Genomic DNA, 19,502 nt, shown 5'->3' on the forward strand with positions numbered 1-19,502 from the left:
TGAAACAACTTATTAATATTTCAATATAGTATTACTGATAGTTAACAGTTTGTCTTATGTTAGTACATTTCAGCATCAAAACTAGGAAAAACAAGAAGGAATGGCTGTGGAGGAACTTCATTCCATAATAAAGAGATGTGTAAGTAATTTTTTCTTTTTCTTTTTATGAAGTTAAATAATCTTTCAAAATATGGGCAGAGCACAGATTACTTTTAATTACATCTGCAGTCACTCAAATTGTTAATCTTCTTTAATCCTTGCTTTTTTTTGACCTATGAATAAATAGCATGAAGGCAGGAAGACAGATTGGAGTATGTCACTTGGAGAAATAATCTTTATAATCTTTATAATTTACTGATCCTTCTCATAGATTTCTTTGGTACAGTGGATTTCAAGATGATTTATTAAAGTATTTTTAGGCTAATCCTAATTTTCATATATACGCTTATGTGCAGCTTATCTAGAATTTAAACATTTCTTTTTTTAGAGAGAGATAAAATAAGTCAAGTAGTTATTGAATTTTCATTTGCCTAAAATTACTGTTTTTTTTGTTTATTTTGTTTTTGCCAGCAAATCCTAGAAGAGCAAGACTTCAAAGAGGAAGATTTTGGCCTGTTTCAGTTAGCAGGCCAAAGATGCATAGATGAAGGGCACATAGATCAGCTATTAGAAATTATTCAAAATGAAGAGAATAAGGTAAGTATAATCTTTGTATGTACTTTTCAGTCTTTACTAGGAAGAGAATAGCCACATGATGCTATTATTCATCCATTTATTTTTTTCAGCAAACATTTAAGAATCAACTTAAATTTCCACAGTAGAAAACTGTGGAAAATAAAAAGGAATTAGGACTAATTATATACTTTAAGGTGCTTACAGTCTGGTGGAAGAGATAAACATGTAAAGAACTAGCAATAGGAGGCAGAATAAACAGATACTTTATATCTGTTAACTCATTTAGCTTCTCCAGAGTAAGTGTTATAGTTGAAATGTAAGTAAAATGCTTTAGAAGAGTGGGGATTACTTCTGGTTTAGAGATCAAAGTGGTATTTGAATTAGCAATTTACATTGAGAAACATTGAGAAATATAAGTATCAGCCAGGCTACATATTCATTTTTGGTCATCAGCACATTCTTTTCCTTCAGCCAGGTGTATATGGGAAACCAAATATTAAGTAAGATCATATTTTGGGAGAGCTGGATGACCTTACTGGCCAATATCATCCAGCTACAATTGTCTTGAGAAATCATTCTGCACAATGAGAAAGGATGTTTTTGGGATCAGGAACAGCTGGGACACAGTGTTGACAACACTGCCTAATTTTGTGTCTTTGAACCCCTCCCCCATCCCCACCCCTTTTCTTATATAAGGGAAGATCATCTTCTTTCCAGGAACATAATCGTTCTTCATTTATAGTCCTATTTATTTATACAGAAGTTTTCTTTTGGGGGACTTCCCTGGCGGTCCCGTGGTTAAGACTCTGCGCTTCCACTGCAGGGGGCGCAGGTTTGATCCCTGCTCAGGGAACTCTGATCCCCCATGGTATGCGGCATGGCCAAAAAAAAAAAAAAAATTTTCTTTGTTGATATCACAATCTAGTCATGCTGGCCTAGGATTATATCCAGGGCACCTTGATTGTATTTAGGAGATTACTAAAACTTTTTAATCATACATTGTTATAGAATCTCTTACTAGTTCAAAGGTCTTATCCCTTTTTATTTATAATTTTTTAAAATAAAAATTAGCACATTTTATTTAGTACATTTGTTTTTGATATGTGTTTATAATACCTTTGTAGCCCCAAATAAAATAAATTTAATGCTTTCTTTAACTCCTTGATTTTTCCCAATTGCATTCTCAGAGGATTATCTTTGAGAGTACCTTACTTTTAGCTAATAATAAAATTAATAAAAGTTAATAATATTTATTGAGATCTACTATGTGCCAGGTGCTGTCTTAGGTGCTTTACATCTTTTAACTCACTTAGTCTCTCCTGAATCCCATGAGATAGGATTTTCTAGATAAGGAGAGTCACTGAATGATAAGTGATTTGCACAAAAGTATCAGCTTTATGTGGCATCAGGCATTCAGACCTGTGCAGCCTGTTTCCAGAGCTCTTAACGATTCTGCTCTGCCTCTGGTTAGCACAGTGTAGCACTTGAAAGGAAGTTTTAGAGTAGAAGAGAGAGGACTGATTGTGAGGTGGCAAAGGTGATGGGGTTTCTAGCCTCTGAGAAGACAATACATCCTGAACAGAAACAGGCAACTTAAGGAGGAGAGAAAGTTCCCTGGCAGAGGACAAATAAGTTGGCATTGTTTAGCAACGTTGAGTTTAAGATGCAGCAGGCAATCGAAAAGTAATGTTTAGAGCTCAGTAGAGAAATACAACATTAAGATGTAGATTTGTGTGTCACTCTTAGAGATTAGGTGATTGTGATAGACTTAAGCATAGTGAGGCCTAGCCTTGATAGCTTGAGGATCACCTTTGTAATGTGGTCTTCTAAATTTAAAGGTTCAGATATTGATAAGACAGAGTTTAAAACTTCACCTTAGTTTACTTGCAGGTGACACAATCAAGATTGATCAAGATTTACTATTAATCTGCTTTGTGTAAAAAAATTTTTCTTTAAGTCACAGGAATGGTAGTTTGTCCTAAGACACTACAGTGCAGGGGTTTTCAACATCAGCACTGTTGATATTTAGTAATTTGGAAAAATTATATGTGTTATAATAATATATAACATAAATTCCCGATTAGTAAAGACCTAAATATTGAAAGTCAGGCCACAGAAAAGATAGAAGAAAACAATAATATCAGATCTTTGGAGAGAGGATAATTTGTCATGCTTAGAAGTAATAGACATAATTCAACTTGTGTTTGTGGAACATCTGTTTTTTTTTTTTTTTGCGGTACGCGGGCCTCTCACTGCTGTGGCCTCTCCCGTTGCGGAGCACAGACTCCGGACGCGCAGGCTCAGCGGCCATGGCTCACAGGCCTAGCCGCTCTGCGGCATGTGGGATCTTCCCGGACCGGGACACAAACCTGTGTCCCCTGCATCGGCAGGCGGACTCTCAACCACTGCGTCACCAGGGAAGCCTTGGAACATCTGTTTTGTAACAGGCCCTACTCTAGATGCTGGGAATAGATACAGTAATGAACAAAAATCAGTGCCCCATATGGAGCTTAAATTCTAGCAAAGACAGATAAATCATTTAGTAAGTTGGAAAGTGATAAATTCTATAGAGAATAATGCAGCATGATCAGGGGGATGGGTTGTGTTGGGTGAAATTGCACAGAAATTTGAAGGAAGCAGAGACAGCCCCACAGTAAGCTATGGGACTGTCTGGGTAAGAGTGTGCCAGGCAGAAGAAAAAACTAGTGCAAAAAAAATATTCAGAGAGATCAATGGAAGCTATCCCATTAGATAAAAAACATGATTGTTTTGCTATTTGTTTAAAAAAAATCAATTTAAGGCTTCATTTTATGCCATGTTTCCAATGTAAATCTTACTGAATAAAAAGAAAGGCAATATGTGTGTGTGTGTGTGTGTGTGTGTATATGAGTATATATGTATATATATGTGTATATATGTGTGTATATATAAGTATATGTGTATATATATTTATTTTTTCTAATTTAAATGAGTATTTATGTATCTCAAGGGGAAAACCGTTTTAGACCTAAAAGCACTAGAAAAGGGACCAAAGAAAAAAAATCACTGTATTTTGCTGTATAAAAAATTAGGACAACCAAAAAACCAAATGACAATTTGTCGTAAATACAGTGAAGTGAATATTAACATATAGGGACCTCATGCAGGTTGGTAAGACAAACACTAAAACTTCCAGTTGATAAATAAAGATGTAAACAGATAGCATCTCCTCTTCTGAACTATGTATCCACATACCCTGACATTTTTCTGTTGCTAGTGCTCTAGGACATGTTAAGTCCTAGCACAATGCTGTTTCTGAGCCTTGAATGTATTTCCCACCTATCTATGCCTGATAAACTTCTGTTTCTTCAACAAGCCTTAGCATAGCTATCACCTATTCTGGGAAGCCTTTCTTGCCTTCCCCAGGTAGAAGTGACTATTCTCCTGCTATACTTTAGCATTTTAATTAATTAATTAATTAATTAATTTTTGGCTGCGTTGGGTCTTCGTTGCTGTGCGCGGGCTTTCTCTAGTTGCAGCAAGCGGGGGCTGCTCTTATTGCAGTGCGCGGGCTTCTCATTGCGGTGGCTTCTGTTGTTGCAGAGTACGGGCACTAGGCGCACGGTCTTCAGTAGTTGTGGCATGAAGGCTCAGTATATGTGGTTCATGGGCTCTAGAGTGCAGGCTCAGTAGTTGTGGCACACGGGCTCAGTTGCTCCTCGGCATGTGGGATCTTCCCGGACCAGGGCTCAAACCCGTGTCCCCTGCATTGGCAGGCGGATTCTCAACCACTGCGCCACGAGGGACGCCCTAGAGGAACTATTTAAAAACTGGGAAAGACCAAATTACCTGGTTAAAAGTAAAGACCCTTTTGCCTTTCCTCAGTGAAAGTATTAAAAACTATTTTAGAATGCTGTTACCTGTTAACAGCCAACCCTAGGAAGTCAATGGTGAGATGTTCATGGATTCACTTGCCTCATCTTTCCTATTTTAGAGGAAATTGTCAGCTCCTCCAGGTTAAGAAAGCTCACTGTGAGAGTCCTGTAGATGGCAGTATTTGCTTTATTGTACTATGAAAATGTTTTTACAGGTCATCATTAAGAATATGGGCTGGAATCTTGTTGGTCCTGTTGTTCGATACCTTTTATGGAATGATAAGGAACATGATAAAAGAAAGTATTATTTTCTGATGCTTGATTTATTGGTAAAGGTAAGTTAACACAACTAGATTCTCTTTGTCACAATACACAGCAATGTTTTATAATTCCCTTTAATGTTTTTGGTGAGAAAGCTTTTAGTTCATGAAAGTATAGGTGGGAACTCTTTGGAGAAAAGGCCCATCCTTATTTATTGGATGGGCCAGTCCATTTCATTTTTCCCAGATTTTCTGGATGTAAGAATTATCTGACCTCATCTTAGACCCACTGATTCAGAATCTTCAGAGAGAGGCCTAAAAAGCTCTATTTTTTAAAAAGTAGCTTATTGTTCAGATGTGAAATTCATGCTTTAAAGAGGTAGTTTCAGACCACACTGATGTTTTGGCAATGCTGGAACTAAAATAAAATATGAGTGTTCTTTCTTCTATGGTATGTTCCCTAAAAGAATATGAAAAACCTAGAATGCCAGTGATAACAGAGGAAATAAGAGTAGGAAATAGGTTAGTGGTGACCGACAGCCTTAGGTAGACTCTGAGTAAAAGGTTAATAGAGTTATAAGCCAAAAATGATGGTTACAAGAGAGAAACTCTAAGAGAAAGGACATAAGAAGCCACTTAGAGGTCACTGTAAATAGACACAAATATGTACTTGAAAAGAGGGAACTCCCTAGATATTAGTTATTAACTATGAGAGCTTCTAGAGAAACAAGGCAAGTGAGGCGATAAAATATAACCAGTCAGAAAGCAACGCAAAGTTTTGTCTGTTCAGGAAAAACAAAAGAGACTTTACACTCATCTAACTACCCTAGCAGTATGAGACAGAAAGATCCCACCTGCTGGAAGCCCTGGGAGACAAAGGCAGCCTTCAGAGTAGACAGGCAAAGCTCAGAGGAAACCTCAGCTCTGGTGTTCAGGCTCTCCTTTCCCCTATTTCTCTAACTTTTCCATTAGTCAGGAATTTAAGTCTCTTAAATGTAGTTGTCCATTGGGAGACCCTTGACTTCTTGCTTTCACAGAATCTCAGACTCTCTGTTTTGCTAGTGTATTTTTTTAAATTTAATTTTAACTTTTTATTTTATATTGGAGTATAGCAGATTAACAATGTTGTGATAGTTTTGAGTGCACAGCAAAAGAACTCAGCCATACATATACATGTATCCATTCTCCCTGCTAGTGTATTTTTTAAAAACTTTTTATCAGGTGTTTTACTGTTAAACAAAAATAATTATACTGTCTCAGTATATGCCTTTTAAAAATAATAATCATGTGGCTTTAAATACAACTTGTATTAAACAGGTTCAATTGTGAATATTTTTATAGTTATGTAATCCAAAGGAATTATTGTTGGGTTTGCTTGAGCTGATTGAAGAACCCTCTGGAAAACAGATATCCCAAATTATTCTTCTTTTACTTCGGCCATTACAAACAGGTAATGAGTATATTGACATCTAAGTGTTTCTTGTTTTATTCGTGTTAAGTGCCTTGATATTACTCCAAGATGTCAACACTATAGCAAAGTTTATGCCTATTATTTTTTTTATATAAATTTATTTTTTTATTTTTGGCTGCGTTGGGTCTTTGTTGCTGTGCGTGGGCTTTCTCTAGTTGCAGCGAGTGGGGACTACTCTTCGATGCAGTGCAGGGGCTTCTTATTGCAGTGGCTTCTCTTGTTGAGCACAGGCTCTAGGTGCACAGGCTTCAGTAGTTGTGGCTCATGGATTCTAGAGTACAGGCTCAGTAGTTGTGGTGCACGGGCTTATTTCCTCCGCAGCATGTGGGATCTTCCTGGACCAGGGCTTGAATCTGTGTCCTCTGCATTGGCAGGTGGATTCTTAACCACTGTGCCACCAGGGAAGTCCCATAGTTTATGCCTAATTATTTAGTACTCTGCTTAAACTAGTAATAGCAATGCGAGTTTGAATCCTGCTACTCATAGAAAGTTGGCAATACCTGGCACAGAGATGGTACCCAGTAAATATTTTGTTGAATGTCATGCTCTTTTTCATGTGCTTTGTTGTGACCTATAGTTTTTGCTTAACCTTCCTATCTGCAGCTTATATTTAGAATTTTTCCTGTAAACATATTTAAAGGATTGCCTCTGCAGTGCTCAGTTTGATAGAATTGTGGTAGTCATGTATCTTAATTAAGAACAGTATCGGGCAGGGCATTGCTCAGCCTTTGCTTTAGGAGTTTGGGATTGGGAATAACAAAGGTACTACTGAACAATGAAACAAGTGTGGAAAGAAAAGTTTCCATAACTGAGTGCAAAAACAGTATTGATAAGTAATGGACTTTGGCAACCAAGGCAGACAGTATTTATGCATGGGAAGAGACCACTTTTTCATTTTATAACATACATATAACTCAGAGTCTGGTAGAAGGACCCAAAATCAGAAGCTAGAGTAAATTTATTTTAAATGTGAATTCCCAACAGCTTTGTATAACTTGAAATATTTAAAGTCTTCTAGAAAAAAATCTAATACTACTGCCTTTCATTTTTACAGTGCTTTATAGTTTACAAGACACTTGTTCCTATTTTATACTTATAACAACCAAAAAATATGGAAAGAAGTGTTTTCGTTTTAAGTATGTAACCTGTGGTGTAAACATACCTGAACAAAATTTCATGGCATCTGTTGTAAAGTGCCATGATTGTAAGATGCTCCATTATTTTATGAACCCCTAAGAAAGAAAAAAATACTGCCAGTTAAGCTATGATATGTCATCCTGATATCAGAGTTGTCAAAATATGGGGGGGAAATATGTGTTGTACTTCTGCATTTATTGGACTTCTCCCATGTTTAGCATACTTGATGAGGCTGCCTCAAGTAACAACTTGGTCTCTGTTTTAGTGATTCAGAAACTTCGTAACAACAAGGCATATTCAGTTGGATTAGCATTGTCTACGCTTTGGAGTCAGCTGTCTCTCCTTCCTGTTCCATACTCAAAAGAACAAATACAAGCAGATGACTATGGCCTTTGTCAGTGCTGCAAGGCCTTAATAGAGTTCACTAAGCCTTTTGTGGAAGATGTCATTGATAACAAGGAAAGCTCAATGGAAAATGAAAAATTAAAGGATGAAATACTGAAATTGTAAGTATATTTTAAGAATAATTCATAATGGACTTAAGTGATAGTTCAGTTATTTTATGTTTCTTTGTTTTATTTGTTTGCAATGGAAATTTAAATCTAGTTTCTAATTTTGAATTTTAGAAGAATATGGAGTTCAGTTGATATAACATGGGCATTTAATGAAGCATCGATATTTTAAAAAAATGAAACCAAAATCCATTTGTTTAGTTTACTTATATTCTTCTATGGGTTGCCTTTACTCGCCATGGTAAGTGAATAATAGCAGTGAAGGAAATAGATGGGTGTAGCGCAAAGAATCTGGTTTTCTGCAGGGGAATTATGTTTTTACTCTCCCTTTGAAAGCAGCAGAAGGTGCACCAGACAGCTGAACTTCCAATTTGACAACAAAAACAGTAGCAGAGAACCCAGTAGCATTCACTCCAGGGGTACCGTAGACCAGCAGTCCCCAACCTTTTTGGCACCAGGGACCAGTTTCGTGGAAGACAATTTTTCCACGGATGGGGAGGGGCAGGAGGTGGGGGATGGTTCAGGCGGTAATGCAAGTGATGGGGAGCCATGGGGGGTGATGGGGAGCGGCAGATGAAGCTTTGCTGGCTCACCCGCCGCTCACCTCCTGCTGTGCATCCCGGTTCCTACCAGGCCGAGAACCAGTACTGGTCCGTGGCCCAGGGGTTGGGGACCCCTGCTGTAGACTATGTATGCACTGTTCAGTATGGCTGTCAAGCACTTGACATATGGTTAGTCCAAATTTAGTGCTCTAAGTGTAAAATCCTCCCTGTATTTCGAAGACTTGTTATTAAAAGAAATACTAAAATACCTCAATTTTTATACTGGTAACATATTGAAATAATGTTTCTGACATATGGGTTAATAAGAGAAATTATTTAAATTAATTTTTCTTGTCTCTTACTACTTTTTTAATGTGACTACTAAAAAATTTTTAATTATATATGGGGCTTTAATTATATATGAGACTCTTAGGTAGTGCTGGACTGGATTATATTGAACAATATGGACCAGTAATTTTATTTTTAAAATTTTGAGACTAAAACCACTGTTAGCTTTCTATTTTGTCAGGTTAGGACATTAAAGCATTTTTTACCATTTATAAAACCCATTATTTCATGAAAGAAAACATATTTTAACTAAAATAGGTAAGGCTTAATCACAGAATAAATTTGATTTTCTAAATTAAACAAATATAGCTTTATGAAAAAATTACTGCATTGTCCTGATTTTCCTTAAACTAATGAAAACTACATATACACTAGCACTGGTCCTAAGATGAATATTCAGTATCCATTGGTATAGTCCAGACATGGAAGTGACTCTCTGCATTGAATCTAGCAAGGTATTCTCATGCTCTCCCCATTACTAGTAAGAAGGATCTTATATCACCAGTTTTACAGGCCATTGGGTTATTGGTGCTCATGTTATTTTTCATGTGAAAACTAGGTATTTTATACTTAGGAAGTGCTGTATTCATCGTTACCCATTTCTTAAATTTTAGTTGTTTCAGAAGCTTGAAATGCCCTTTGCTGACAGCACAATTCCTTGAGCAGTCTGATGACACTGGAGATGATCCTTTAAGGTGTTTTGCATCTGAAATAATAGTAAGTACAGCTAATTTAATGTTATAAAATCTGCTATAATCTAAAATATTACCTGCTGTATTCTCATATACTGCACATGGGCATGTAAATTGATACATTTATTAATAAAGCAATATGTATTTTTTATAGAATATAGATAAAAAGATGAAAAACGAACAGCAATAATTTCAATAACTAGATATAAATAATATTAACACCTGTATTGGAAAAATTTACAGTTCTCCTTTTGTGTCTTTTTCCTTTACTTTCACTCAGAACACTTCACTTCTGGCATTTCTGGTCACAAAATGTGTGGGGGTTTTATCTTTTCTTTCTTTTTTTAAAAAATAAATTTATTTATTTATTTATTTTTGATCCAACCCCCGTGTTGGGTCTTCATTGCTGCACATGGGCTTTCTCTAGTTGCGGCGAGCGGGGGCTACCCTTCATTGTGGTGCGTGTGCTACTCATTGCGGTGGCTTCTCTTGTTGCAGAGCACTGGCTCTAGGCGCGCAGGCTCAATAGTTGTGGCACACAGGCTTAGTTGCTCCACCGTATGTGGGATCTTCCTGGACCAGGGCTTGAACCCGTGTCCCCTGCATTGGTAGGCAGATTCCTAACCTCTGAGGGAATCAGCCTACCAATGCAGCCACCAGGGAAGTCCCATTGGGTTTCTTTCCCACACGAAACAATTCTGCTGCACCAGCTGGGTGTCCTACAGTTAAACTCAATTTTGACACTAACTACCTGGAGATAGTATCAGATTCTGCAGGTTAAGGGCTCAGTCCCATGAGGCTGCTCCCTATTTCAGATGCCAATTGCTCGTGTTAGGTCCCCAGGTTACCCACAACTTCTGTTTGACTTGGCTACAAATCAGAGGTTCCATGACCTCCTCCCCTTTGGGTTCGATTATTTGCTAGAACGGCTCACAGAATTAAAGGAAACCCTTACTTATGTTTACTAGTTTATTAAAAGATATGATAAAGGATGCAGATGAACAGCCAAATGAAGAGATAGAACAGCCAAATGAAGAGATAATTGTACATAGGTCAAGGTCTGGGAGGGTCTCAAGTGCATGAGCTTCTGTTCTCATGATGTTGGAGTGTGTCACGCTCCCAGTATGTGGATGTGTTCGCTAACCTGGAAGCTCTCTGAAACCCATACTTTGGGGATTTTATGGAGGCTTCCTCATTTAGGCATGATAAGATATTAACTCCGTTTCCAGTCCCTCTCCCCTCTCTACAGAACTGAGGGATGGGGCTCAAAATTCCAAGCTTCTAATCATGGCTTGGTCTTTCTCATTACCACCCCCCATCCAGGAACCATCTTAGTGCCCACTCAGAGTCACTTTAATAGAACAAAAGATGCTCCTAATGTCTTATCATTTAAGAATTTACAGAGGTTTTAGAGCTCTTTGTCAGGGACAGGGTTAAAGACAAACGTTAGAACGAGAGATGTTCCTAGTGCTCTTATCACTTAGGAAGTTATAAGGGTTTCAGGAAAAAAAGAAAAAAAAGGGTTTCAGGAGCCCCGTGCCAGCAACCATTAGCAGAGACCAATATATATATTTTTTCTGTTATTTCACAACACCTTCCAGACTTTTTTCTGCTCTAATACTTATAAATAAATAAATATATACATATATAATTTTTAAAAAGATCCTATCATATTATATAGTTGACCCTTGAACAATGCCCAGGGGGTAGGGGCACCACAACTCTGCTCAGTCAAAAATCTGTGTTTAACTTACAGTCAGCCCTCTGTATCCTGAATTAGAAATTTGAGGAGGGATAGGAGGAGTTAGGAGAGGAGATTCCAGAACTTTAGGGGAAATAGCTTCTGAGGATGAGAGATGATTTGGTAACTGATATAAACAGATACATAGTTTAATGGGGTTAATGCTGATGGTCAAGGTAGCGGTAAAGAGGTTATGAGTGATGAAGAGGGATTGGGGAAGGGATTTTCCCAGGAGCACATAAAAGCCTGGGGCCTCTTCATTGTTGCCAATACTAGAGTACAGTGTAAACCTCTGGATCCAATATAAACAGCACCATATGTGATATATGTACTCCAAGATGTCTATGAAAGTTGGAAACTGTTAAGGATTTTAAGCCTGGGAGTGATGTAATCAAACTGTTTTGAGTTCACTTTATTGGAGGATGAACTTAACTAAGAGTGGAAGTAGGGAGATGGGTTAGGTGTCTTTTGGGAGTTAAGTGATAATGATGAGAGCCTGAGTATGGAAAGAAGAGAAGGCAGATTTGAGAACTTTATAGGTAGATAAAATTAGCAAAGTTTGGTAATGGATTGGATTTAGAAGAATAGTAAAAAGGTTGAGTTATGGACAAGGTTTTTTGCTTAGTTAACAGGACAGGTGAAGTTACCAATAATTAAGATAGAGAATACACAGCAAGCAGTAGGGGGTTTTTTACTTAAAAATTTTTTTTTATTATGGAAATTTAAGACATTCATAAAAATAGAACAATATAACATACTCTCATGTACCTCCTGCCCCGCTTTGACAATTATCAACCTTTTTGCCAGTCTTGTTTTATCTAGCCTCCCTCTTTTTATTTTGAGTTGATAAGCAACATAAAGTTAGTTTTTTTTAATTTTTTAAAATTAATTTTTATTGGAGTATAGTTGATATACAATGTTGTGTTAGTTTTAGGTGTACAGCAAAGTGATTCAGTTGTACATATACATATATCCACTCTTATTCTTACTCTGTAATAGGCCATTACAGAGTACTGAGTAGAGTCCCTGTGCTATACAGTAGGTCCTTGTTAGTGATCTATTTTATATACGGTAGTGCGTGTATGTCAGTCCCAATCTCCCAGTTTATCCCTCCCCCCCACCCCCAACCTCCCTCTTTTTTTGCTGTAGTATTTTATAGAAAGTCTAGATATATCATTTCATCTGTGAGTCTTTATGTATGCTTCTCTAATTGGTAAAGACTTTTTAAAAAACATAACCACAATGCCATTATGACACCTAACAAGATTAACAATAATTTCTAATATATGTATCTCTAATACCCAGAGACAACAGGTTTTTAAGGAGCAAATTTTGGAAAAGAGTAGATGAGATTACCCAAAGCGGTAGATCAATGTGAGAAAGGAAAAGCGTTCAGGACTGAATCCTGTAGGGTACCAGCGCTTAAGATGAGCCCACCAAAGAGACCAAGAAAGGAGAGTCAAAGAGGTGATGAAAATATCACAGAAACTGGGGTAGTAGAGTTCAGGAAGAAGGAAATGATTGCTACTGTTAAAAGCAGCAGAGATAGTCTGTAGAGTAGGAGTTGAAAAGCATCCGTTGGATTTAGGAAGTAAGATGGCATTGATAATCTTAGCAAGAGCAGTTTGAGTGGAGTGTGGGAGACAAAAATCAGTGGACTAGATAAAGGAGTGCATGAAAAATGAGAAAAAGGAGATGACTAGTATAAGCTATTCTTTAAGAGTTTGGATGAATAAGGAAGAAGAGAGGCAATAGAGAAGACACAGCCTTAGATTGGAAGGTAACTGGGGGAGACAGGAGGTGTGAGCATGTTTATAGACTGAAGGGGTGGGAACCATCACAGGGGGAAAGAGAAGTATTATGGGATAACTGAAATAATGTGGCTCAAGGAGAGCAGACAGCTGGGCATGGGATTGAGGATACCTGGAGAGGAAGAGGGAAGAGCTGGTATGTAGGTAGAAAAATTTGTAGCAGAAATGGAGTATTATAATTAGGGAATTATATTATTATTATAATATAATTATTAATATTATTATAATTGAGGGAATCAGACCCACTGTCCTCAGATCCCTTAAGAATGAGAGGTGGAGGGCTTCCCTGGTGGCGCAGTGGTTGAGAGTCTGCCTGCCGATGCAGGGGACATGGGTTCGTGCCCCGGTCCAGGAAGATCCCACATGCCACGGAGCGGCTAGGCCTGTGAGCCATGGCTGCTGAGCCTGCACGTCCAGAGCCTGTGCTCCGCAACAGGAGAGGCCACAACAGTGAGAGGCCCGCGTACCGCAAAAAAAAAGAATGAGAGGCGGAAATGAGGACTGAACAAGGGGCTTCAGGAAACTGGTAAAGGTTTGGAATACTGAGTGGAAAGAAAAGAGAGGTAGAAGACGAAGAAAACATTAGTCAGTAGTGCTAAGCACTTGGCGACTGTGGTTGGAGACCACAACTATAGTGATAATACTATTTTTCTGTGATTTTTCTCAAGCAGTACTCAGCTACCTGGGTGTAGAAGTAGAGAAGGTGGTTTGTAGCTGTTTTTCCAAGGCTGGCATTTTATTGGGTAGACGTAGCTAACGGAAATATAGGGTGCAGATAGTTCAAATAACTAATAGTGCATTGGTTGGTTAGGGAAAGAAGGGGATTAAGAGGGGACAGATGGGTAGGTTAAAATGAAGGCATAACAAGACTAGAGAAGTTAGAGGTAGATGAGTAGGTTGGCATGTGGTCAAAAAATGAGATGCTGGAGTTTAGGTATCTAATATAGAATAGCTCCAAATTTTGATAGAGATCCAGGATTGAATTAGGTGCCAAAACGGATTAGAAATCAAGGTCATTAGAATTTAGTGGTCAGAAAAACCATGAGGCTGGCCTGTTACAGGAGTTATCTACATGAACATTCAATTTTTCTAGGATCATAGCAGGAGTTGGATAGAGAAAAAGGATGTGAGCAGGTACCAGTCTTCCGTGAACATGGGGAAATGACCAGGAAGTCAGCGTATGACAGAGATGAGGACAGATAAAGGGCAGTATGGCACCTGCCTCAAAGGAAAATGTGCTTTTGCCTGAGAGTGCAGGAAGAACCAAGATAATACTAAGCCTCTACCCATACCACCCTTTCCTACTGCTGCCTTCCTCGCTGTGCAATGTAAGAGGTGTGAGAGTATGAGCAGCTCCCACCAGAAACCAGTCAGGTTTAATGAGAGCAGTGAGATAGAGTCAGCATCCTATGAAGAGGTTGAGGGTATAGGGAAGAGGTTCTAAGGTCTCAGTCAGTGGAAGGCACATTACAAGTAAAGCCAACAGTGAGGAAGCACAAAGCAGTTAAGAAATAGAAGTGAAATCAGGGTAGGAAGTGAAGTGAGGAGGTGCCTTCTGTTCTATGCTGAAGAAGTATAGGTAAATGTGGCATGCCTCAGCCATCCCTCTGGCACAAGTTGTTTTGGTATAGAACTGCTTGAATGTCCCAGGGGCAGCAGCATAGGAACATTTCATGAAAGGGCAAAGACTGCCTTGAGAAATTGTAGAGGCGCAGGTATGTTGGGTCTGAGCAAGGCTGCTGGATGGTGTGTGGATAGATAGTGAAGACCCTATTTGGACACAGATGGACCCCAAATATCTACAGCAGCACTGTAGGATCTGGTTACATATAATGATTTTTTAAAAGGCTAATAACCTTACTCTGGAAAAAAAAACCCAAAACACATCTAGCATTGGCTGAATGAAGAAATGGAGCTTCTTGATTAAGAGGACATTTGGAATCTGAATACAATAAATTTTTGTTTTATGGATATAACAAGAATGCAAGCCTTCGAAAATCAGTATTTATTTAGCATCTGGTGGCTGAATAGCAGTCTCTTGTGACTGAGGATTATTTTCCATGGTTGATTTTTGTGTTCTGAAATGACTAATGGAGCCATCTGGAGTAGGCAGGTTTTAACTCCCTGAAGACCAGAAAAGTGTTATTTGGCTTTCTAATTCTCTACAGTGGCAGGCCCAGTGCCTGGCACTCAAGTATTTATTGAATAAATGAGTGAATATGTGGAAGGTCAGCTTTAGCTTAGCTGTTTCCGTCATTCCCTTGACTTCTATATAGTAGTTTGTTGTGACCTTAACTTTCTTAAACTTTTTTGTGGAGCTTCTCAATAAATATTGACATACGTATTATGTCGTTTTCTAGATAAGGAAACTGAAGCTTTAAAGAGGTTAGGTAACTAAACCAGTATCTAACAGCTAATAGGTGGTAGAGCCAAAACTCAGATTAATTTCATTGGATACTGAAGGTCAGGTGCTTTCCAGCACACTAGAATTGGAAATGGTATAAGAGGCATAGGAGTGACCTTGTATTTCTTAAGGCTCTCTTTTTCTCTTTCCTTCCCCCCTTAAAACAAATGAACAAACATAAAACTGTAGTCAGTTAACTCAGGCAGGGATGCTTCTCTTTCTCCTACAAGAGCCCATATGACCTGAGGTATCAGTACTGTTTCCTCTGTCTCTTCAGCCACTGGCCAGTGTTCCTCCTGCCCATTCCGTATCCAGGCAAACAGTGGTCAGTAGAGCATTCCTAGAATATTCTTCATTTGAGTAGTTTACTGTCATTTCATGATACTTGTATGTCTCACATTTTTAGATTGTTCTCAAATATCTCTGAAGCATTTTTTAAATTGTGACAAAATATATATAAAATTTACCATTTTAACCATTAACCGTATAGTTCAGTGGCATTAAGTACATTCACATTGTTGTGTAACGATCACCACCATCCATCTCCAGAACTTCTTCATCTTCCCACCCACTTAGTTCCTTCAGGTTGTTGGCAAAAACTTATCTTCTTGAACCTGTAGGATTGAGGTCCCCATTTTCTTGCTGGCCAGGGAACACTTTCAGTTTCTAGAAGCTGCTTGTGGTTCCTTGACAGACAGCCCTCTTCATAGGCCCCCTCATAACTTGGCAGATTAGTTCTTTAAAGCCAGCAAGGGTGAGTTTCTGACTCTTAAGGAGGGCCTGGATCCTGTTTAAAAACGTTCTTCCTGTTAAGTTGGGCCCATGGAGAATAGTGTCTCTTCTCAACTCAAATCAGCTGACTTGGGACTTTAATTACATCTGCAAAAATCCCTTCACTTTTGTCATATAACATAATCTAATCATAGGGGTGGCATCTTGCCATATTCTGTTGGTTAGAAGCAAGTCTCACAGGTCCCATCCACACTCAAGAGGAGGGGATTTTATAGGATGGGGATTTTATAGGATGTGAATATGGGGTGGGAGAGGGTACAGTAGAGTGTCTGCTATAGCTTCCTTTTTTATCCATTTCACAGGGATTTTTATCAGCAATTGGACACCCTTTCCTCAAAATGATTTTTAATCATGGAAGGAAAAAGAAGACTTGGGATTATCTTGAATTTGAGGAAGAAGAAGACAAACAGTTATCAGACTCTATGGCTTCTCTGGCATATCTAGTATTTGTACAGGGCATCAGTATTGATCAGCTTCCAATGGTATTAAGGTAGGAGTTATTGTTTATTTATATATTTTGAAAGGAATAGCATCAAACTCATTTATCTAATGTCCAATATGTGTTTATTAATGTACTAGTACATTTTCAATGAAGTATAAACAAAACCTGTTTTTATGCTAAATATTACTGTGTATAATCCCTTAAAGCCAGTAGTCATCAAGTAGTGAAAGTGGTTGGGTGGGTAGGTGTTGAAATAGACTTAAGGAATGATTGGGACAAGAGTCACAAAGTGTTAAACTGAGCTTGGTTTTGAAGCTGTTAGGCCACTTACCAATAGGGTGGTCTAAATTGCCATCATCTTTTCACTGGATTATTAATGTAATCCTGAGTGGATATTTATATATCTACCCTCAATCCCTTTTAATCCAATTTATTCTCAACACATAGAAAGTGAAGCTTTTAAGAGTCGTCCCTAATGAAAACCCTTCAGTGGCTTCCTAAATGGCTCTAAGAATAAAGTCTTAAATGCCTTCCCATGAGACAAGCTTATGCATGATCTGGTCCTTGCTTTATTGTCCTGATTCATCTCCTACCACCTTTCCTCTTGTTTACTGTGCTCCAGTAACACAGATCTTCTGGTTTCTTGTTCACATGTGTCATGAACCTTCCTGCTATAAGATCTTTGTACACGCTTAGAACCATCTTTATCCTAAATATAGCTTTCTGAGGAAAGCCTTCTTTACCACCCAATTTAGGCTGAATCTTCCTGTTACAATGACCTTGACCTTGTGTTTCATTTCCCATAAAGTTTTTAAACTAAATTTTTAATCAAAACTTTAAAAAAAATACATATTTCTATAATGTAACACCTTTTAGACTTTAAGGTCCATGATAACAAAGATTGTGTATTTGTGTTGCAGGCCTTGGGTGTATTTGTGTAATTTGTATATTTAGGTATGAATATACCTGGGAGTATATTTGTATGTAAATATAGCAATAATAGCTACCACTTGCATGTTTACCACGTATTAAACACTATAACAGCTTTGTATACATTATCTAATCTTTATAATAACCCTTTTAAATAGAGCACTATCTCATTTTACAGATGAAAATAACTAGCTTAGACAAGTTACGATACATACCACCCAGGATCATACAACTAGTTAGTAGGATAGGTGGAATTTAAACATAGTTCTGTCTGACCCCAGAGCATATACCCTTAATCACACTCGACCACCAAAATGACTTAGGTATGTATATTAGTGTGCTAGAGCTGCCATAACAAAGTACCACACACTGTGGATAGCTTAAAATAACAGAAATTTATTATCTTATCATTCTAGAGGTTAGAAGTCTGAGGTCAAGGTGTGGTCAGGATTGGTTCCTTCTGAGGGCTGTGCAGGAGAATCTGTTCCATGCTTCTTGCCTAGCTTCTGGTGGTTTACTGGCAGTCCTTGATGTTCTTTGGCTTGTAGATGCATCACTCCAGTCTCTGCCTTCATGTTCATATAGAATTCTCCCTGTGTGCTTGTCTCTGTCCACATTTCCCTTTTTTATAAGGATACCAGTCATACTGGATTAAGACTCATATTAATGACCTCAGTTTATCTTGATTACCTCTGTAAAGATCCTGTCCCTAGGGTTGGGGGGGGGTTCCTGCTCTGTCCCTGCCCATCACTACCCCAACTTTTTAAGAAAGAGAGACTTTTTCTCCATATAAGGTCATATGCTGAGATACTGGCAGTTAGGACTCCAGCATATCTCTTTTTTTTTTTTTTTTGGCGGTACGCGGGCCTCTCACTGCTGTGGCCTCTCCCATTGCGGAGCACAGGCTCCAGACGCACAGGCTCAGTGGCCATGGCTCACGGGCCCAGCCGCTCCGCGTCATGCGGGATCTTCCCGAACCTGGGCACGAACCCGTGTCCCCTGCATCGGCAGGCAGACTCTCAACCACTGCGCCACCAAGGAAGCCCCAGCATATCTTTTTTGAGGGGACACAATTCAACCCATAACAGTATTTATGTATGTAAAACTAAAAGTGCGTGTGTATGTGTGTGTGTTTATATATACATTTTTTTTTCTATTTTAGCCCATCATACCTTTTGCAGTTTAATATGGGGCATATTGAAGTCCTTTTACAAAGGTAAGATCATTTAGATGGCATCTTAGAATTAAATAGTAATGTTAAAATAGTCCTTGTCAAGATCAGGGGAGACTACTTTCTCTTTGCCAGACCCTAGTTAATTAATTGATTATTTTATAAAATAGTGAAGCAGATATTCACAGCAGAGATAGAAATGAACCAAGGAGGTTTTTACAACAAAACCTCTTATTTTAAACTAAAGATAATTTTTAAATATTGTCTTCTAAGGAGGTTTCCAGTCATCTGCTTCTAAGGTTTCTTTGCTTATTTCAGAAGTTGATAAATTAAACCACCTCTATCCCATTGCAGCCTTGTCCGATCTAAGGAGGGGTGGTCAATAAAAGAAATTCATCCTTGGTTTTGCTTCATGGACACAATCTGTGAACTGCATCAAAAGGAAGGAAGTGTCTTAACTCCATCTTTTATAACTTAGATTATTGATAGTGGTATCATTCAATAGCTTTTCTCATTTGAGGCACTAATAAGAAGGAAGACTTCCCCTTTTTAAAAAAAATTACCAAGTAACAGGTATGCATAGTTTTCCCAGACAGATATTTAAGAATTTTGCCAAACTCTATATGCTTTGTTTTCTTTTTCTGTAACATGTTTAAATTATCTCTTGAGATCAGTCAGGGCCTTATCCTCTAGGAATACTGGTGACAGTTTATTAATCCC

At 38.2% G+C, this 19,502-nt stretch overlaps 1 protein-coding gene across 3 annotated transcripts in view; it reads left to right on the top strand.

Annotated features, from left to right (window-relative positions):
* The window catches only part of GLMN (glomulin, FKBP associated protein), a 43,220-nt gene that overhangs the window by 835 nt on the left and 22,883 nt on the right, over positions 1–19,502 (top strand). For all 3 annotated transcript variants that reach the window (XM_060139573.1, XM_060139574.1, XM_060139575.1), the window contains exons 2-9: positions 64–139; positions 571–696; positions 4,745–4,864; positions 6,131–6,239; positions 7,663–7,903; positions 9,414–9,516; positions 16,542–16,729; positions 18,774–18,827. In XM_060139573.1, the coding sequence (XP_059995556.1) occupies positions 101–139; positions 571–696; positions 4,745–4,864; positions 6,131–6,239; positions 7,663–7,903; positions 9,414–9,516; positions 16,542–16,729; positions 18,774–18,827 (980 nt within the window). In that variant the 5' untranslated portion in view covers positions 64–100. The remainder of the gene's footprint in view (positions 1–63; positions 140–570; positions 697–4,744; positions 4,865–6,130; positions 6,240–7,662; positions 7,904–9,413; positions 9,517–16,541; positions 16,730–18,773; positions 18,828–19,502) is intronic.

This window comes from Lagenorhynchus albirostris, chromosome 2 (assembly GCF_949774975.1).
Source record: "Lagenorhynchus albirostris chromosome 2, mLagAlb1.1, whole genome shotgun sequence".
NCBI lineage: Eukaryota > Metazoa > Chordata > Mammalia > Artiodactyla > Delphinidae > Lagenorhynchus > Lagenorhynchus albirostris.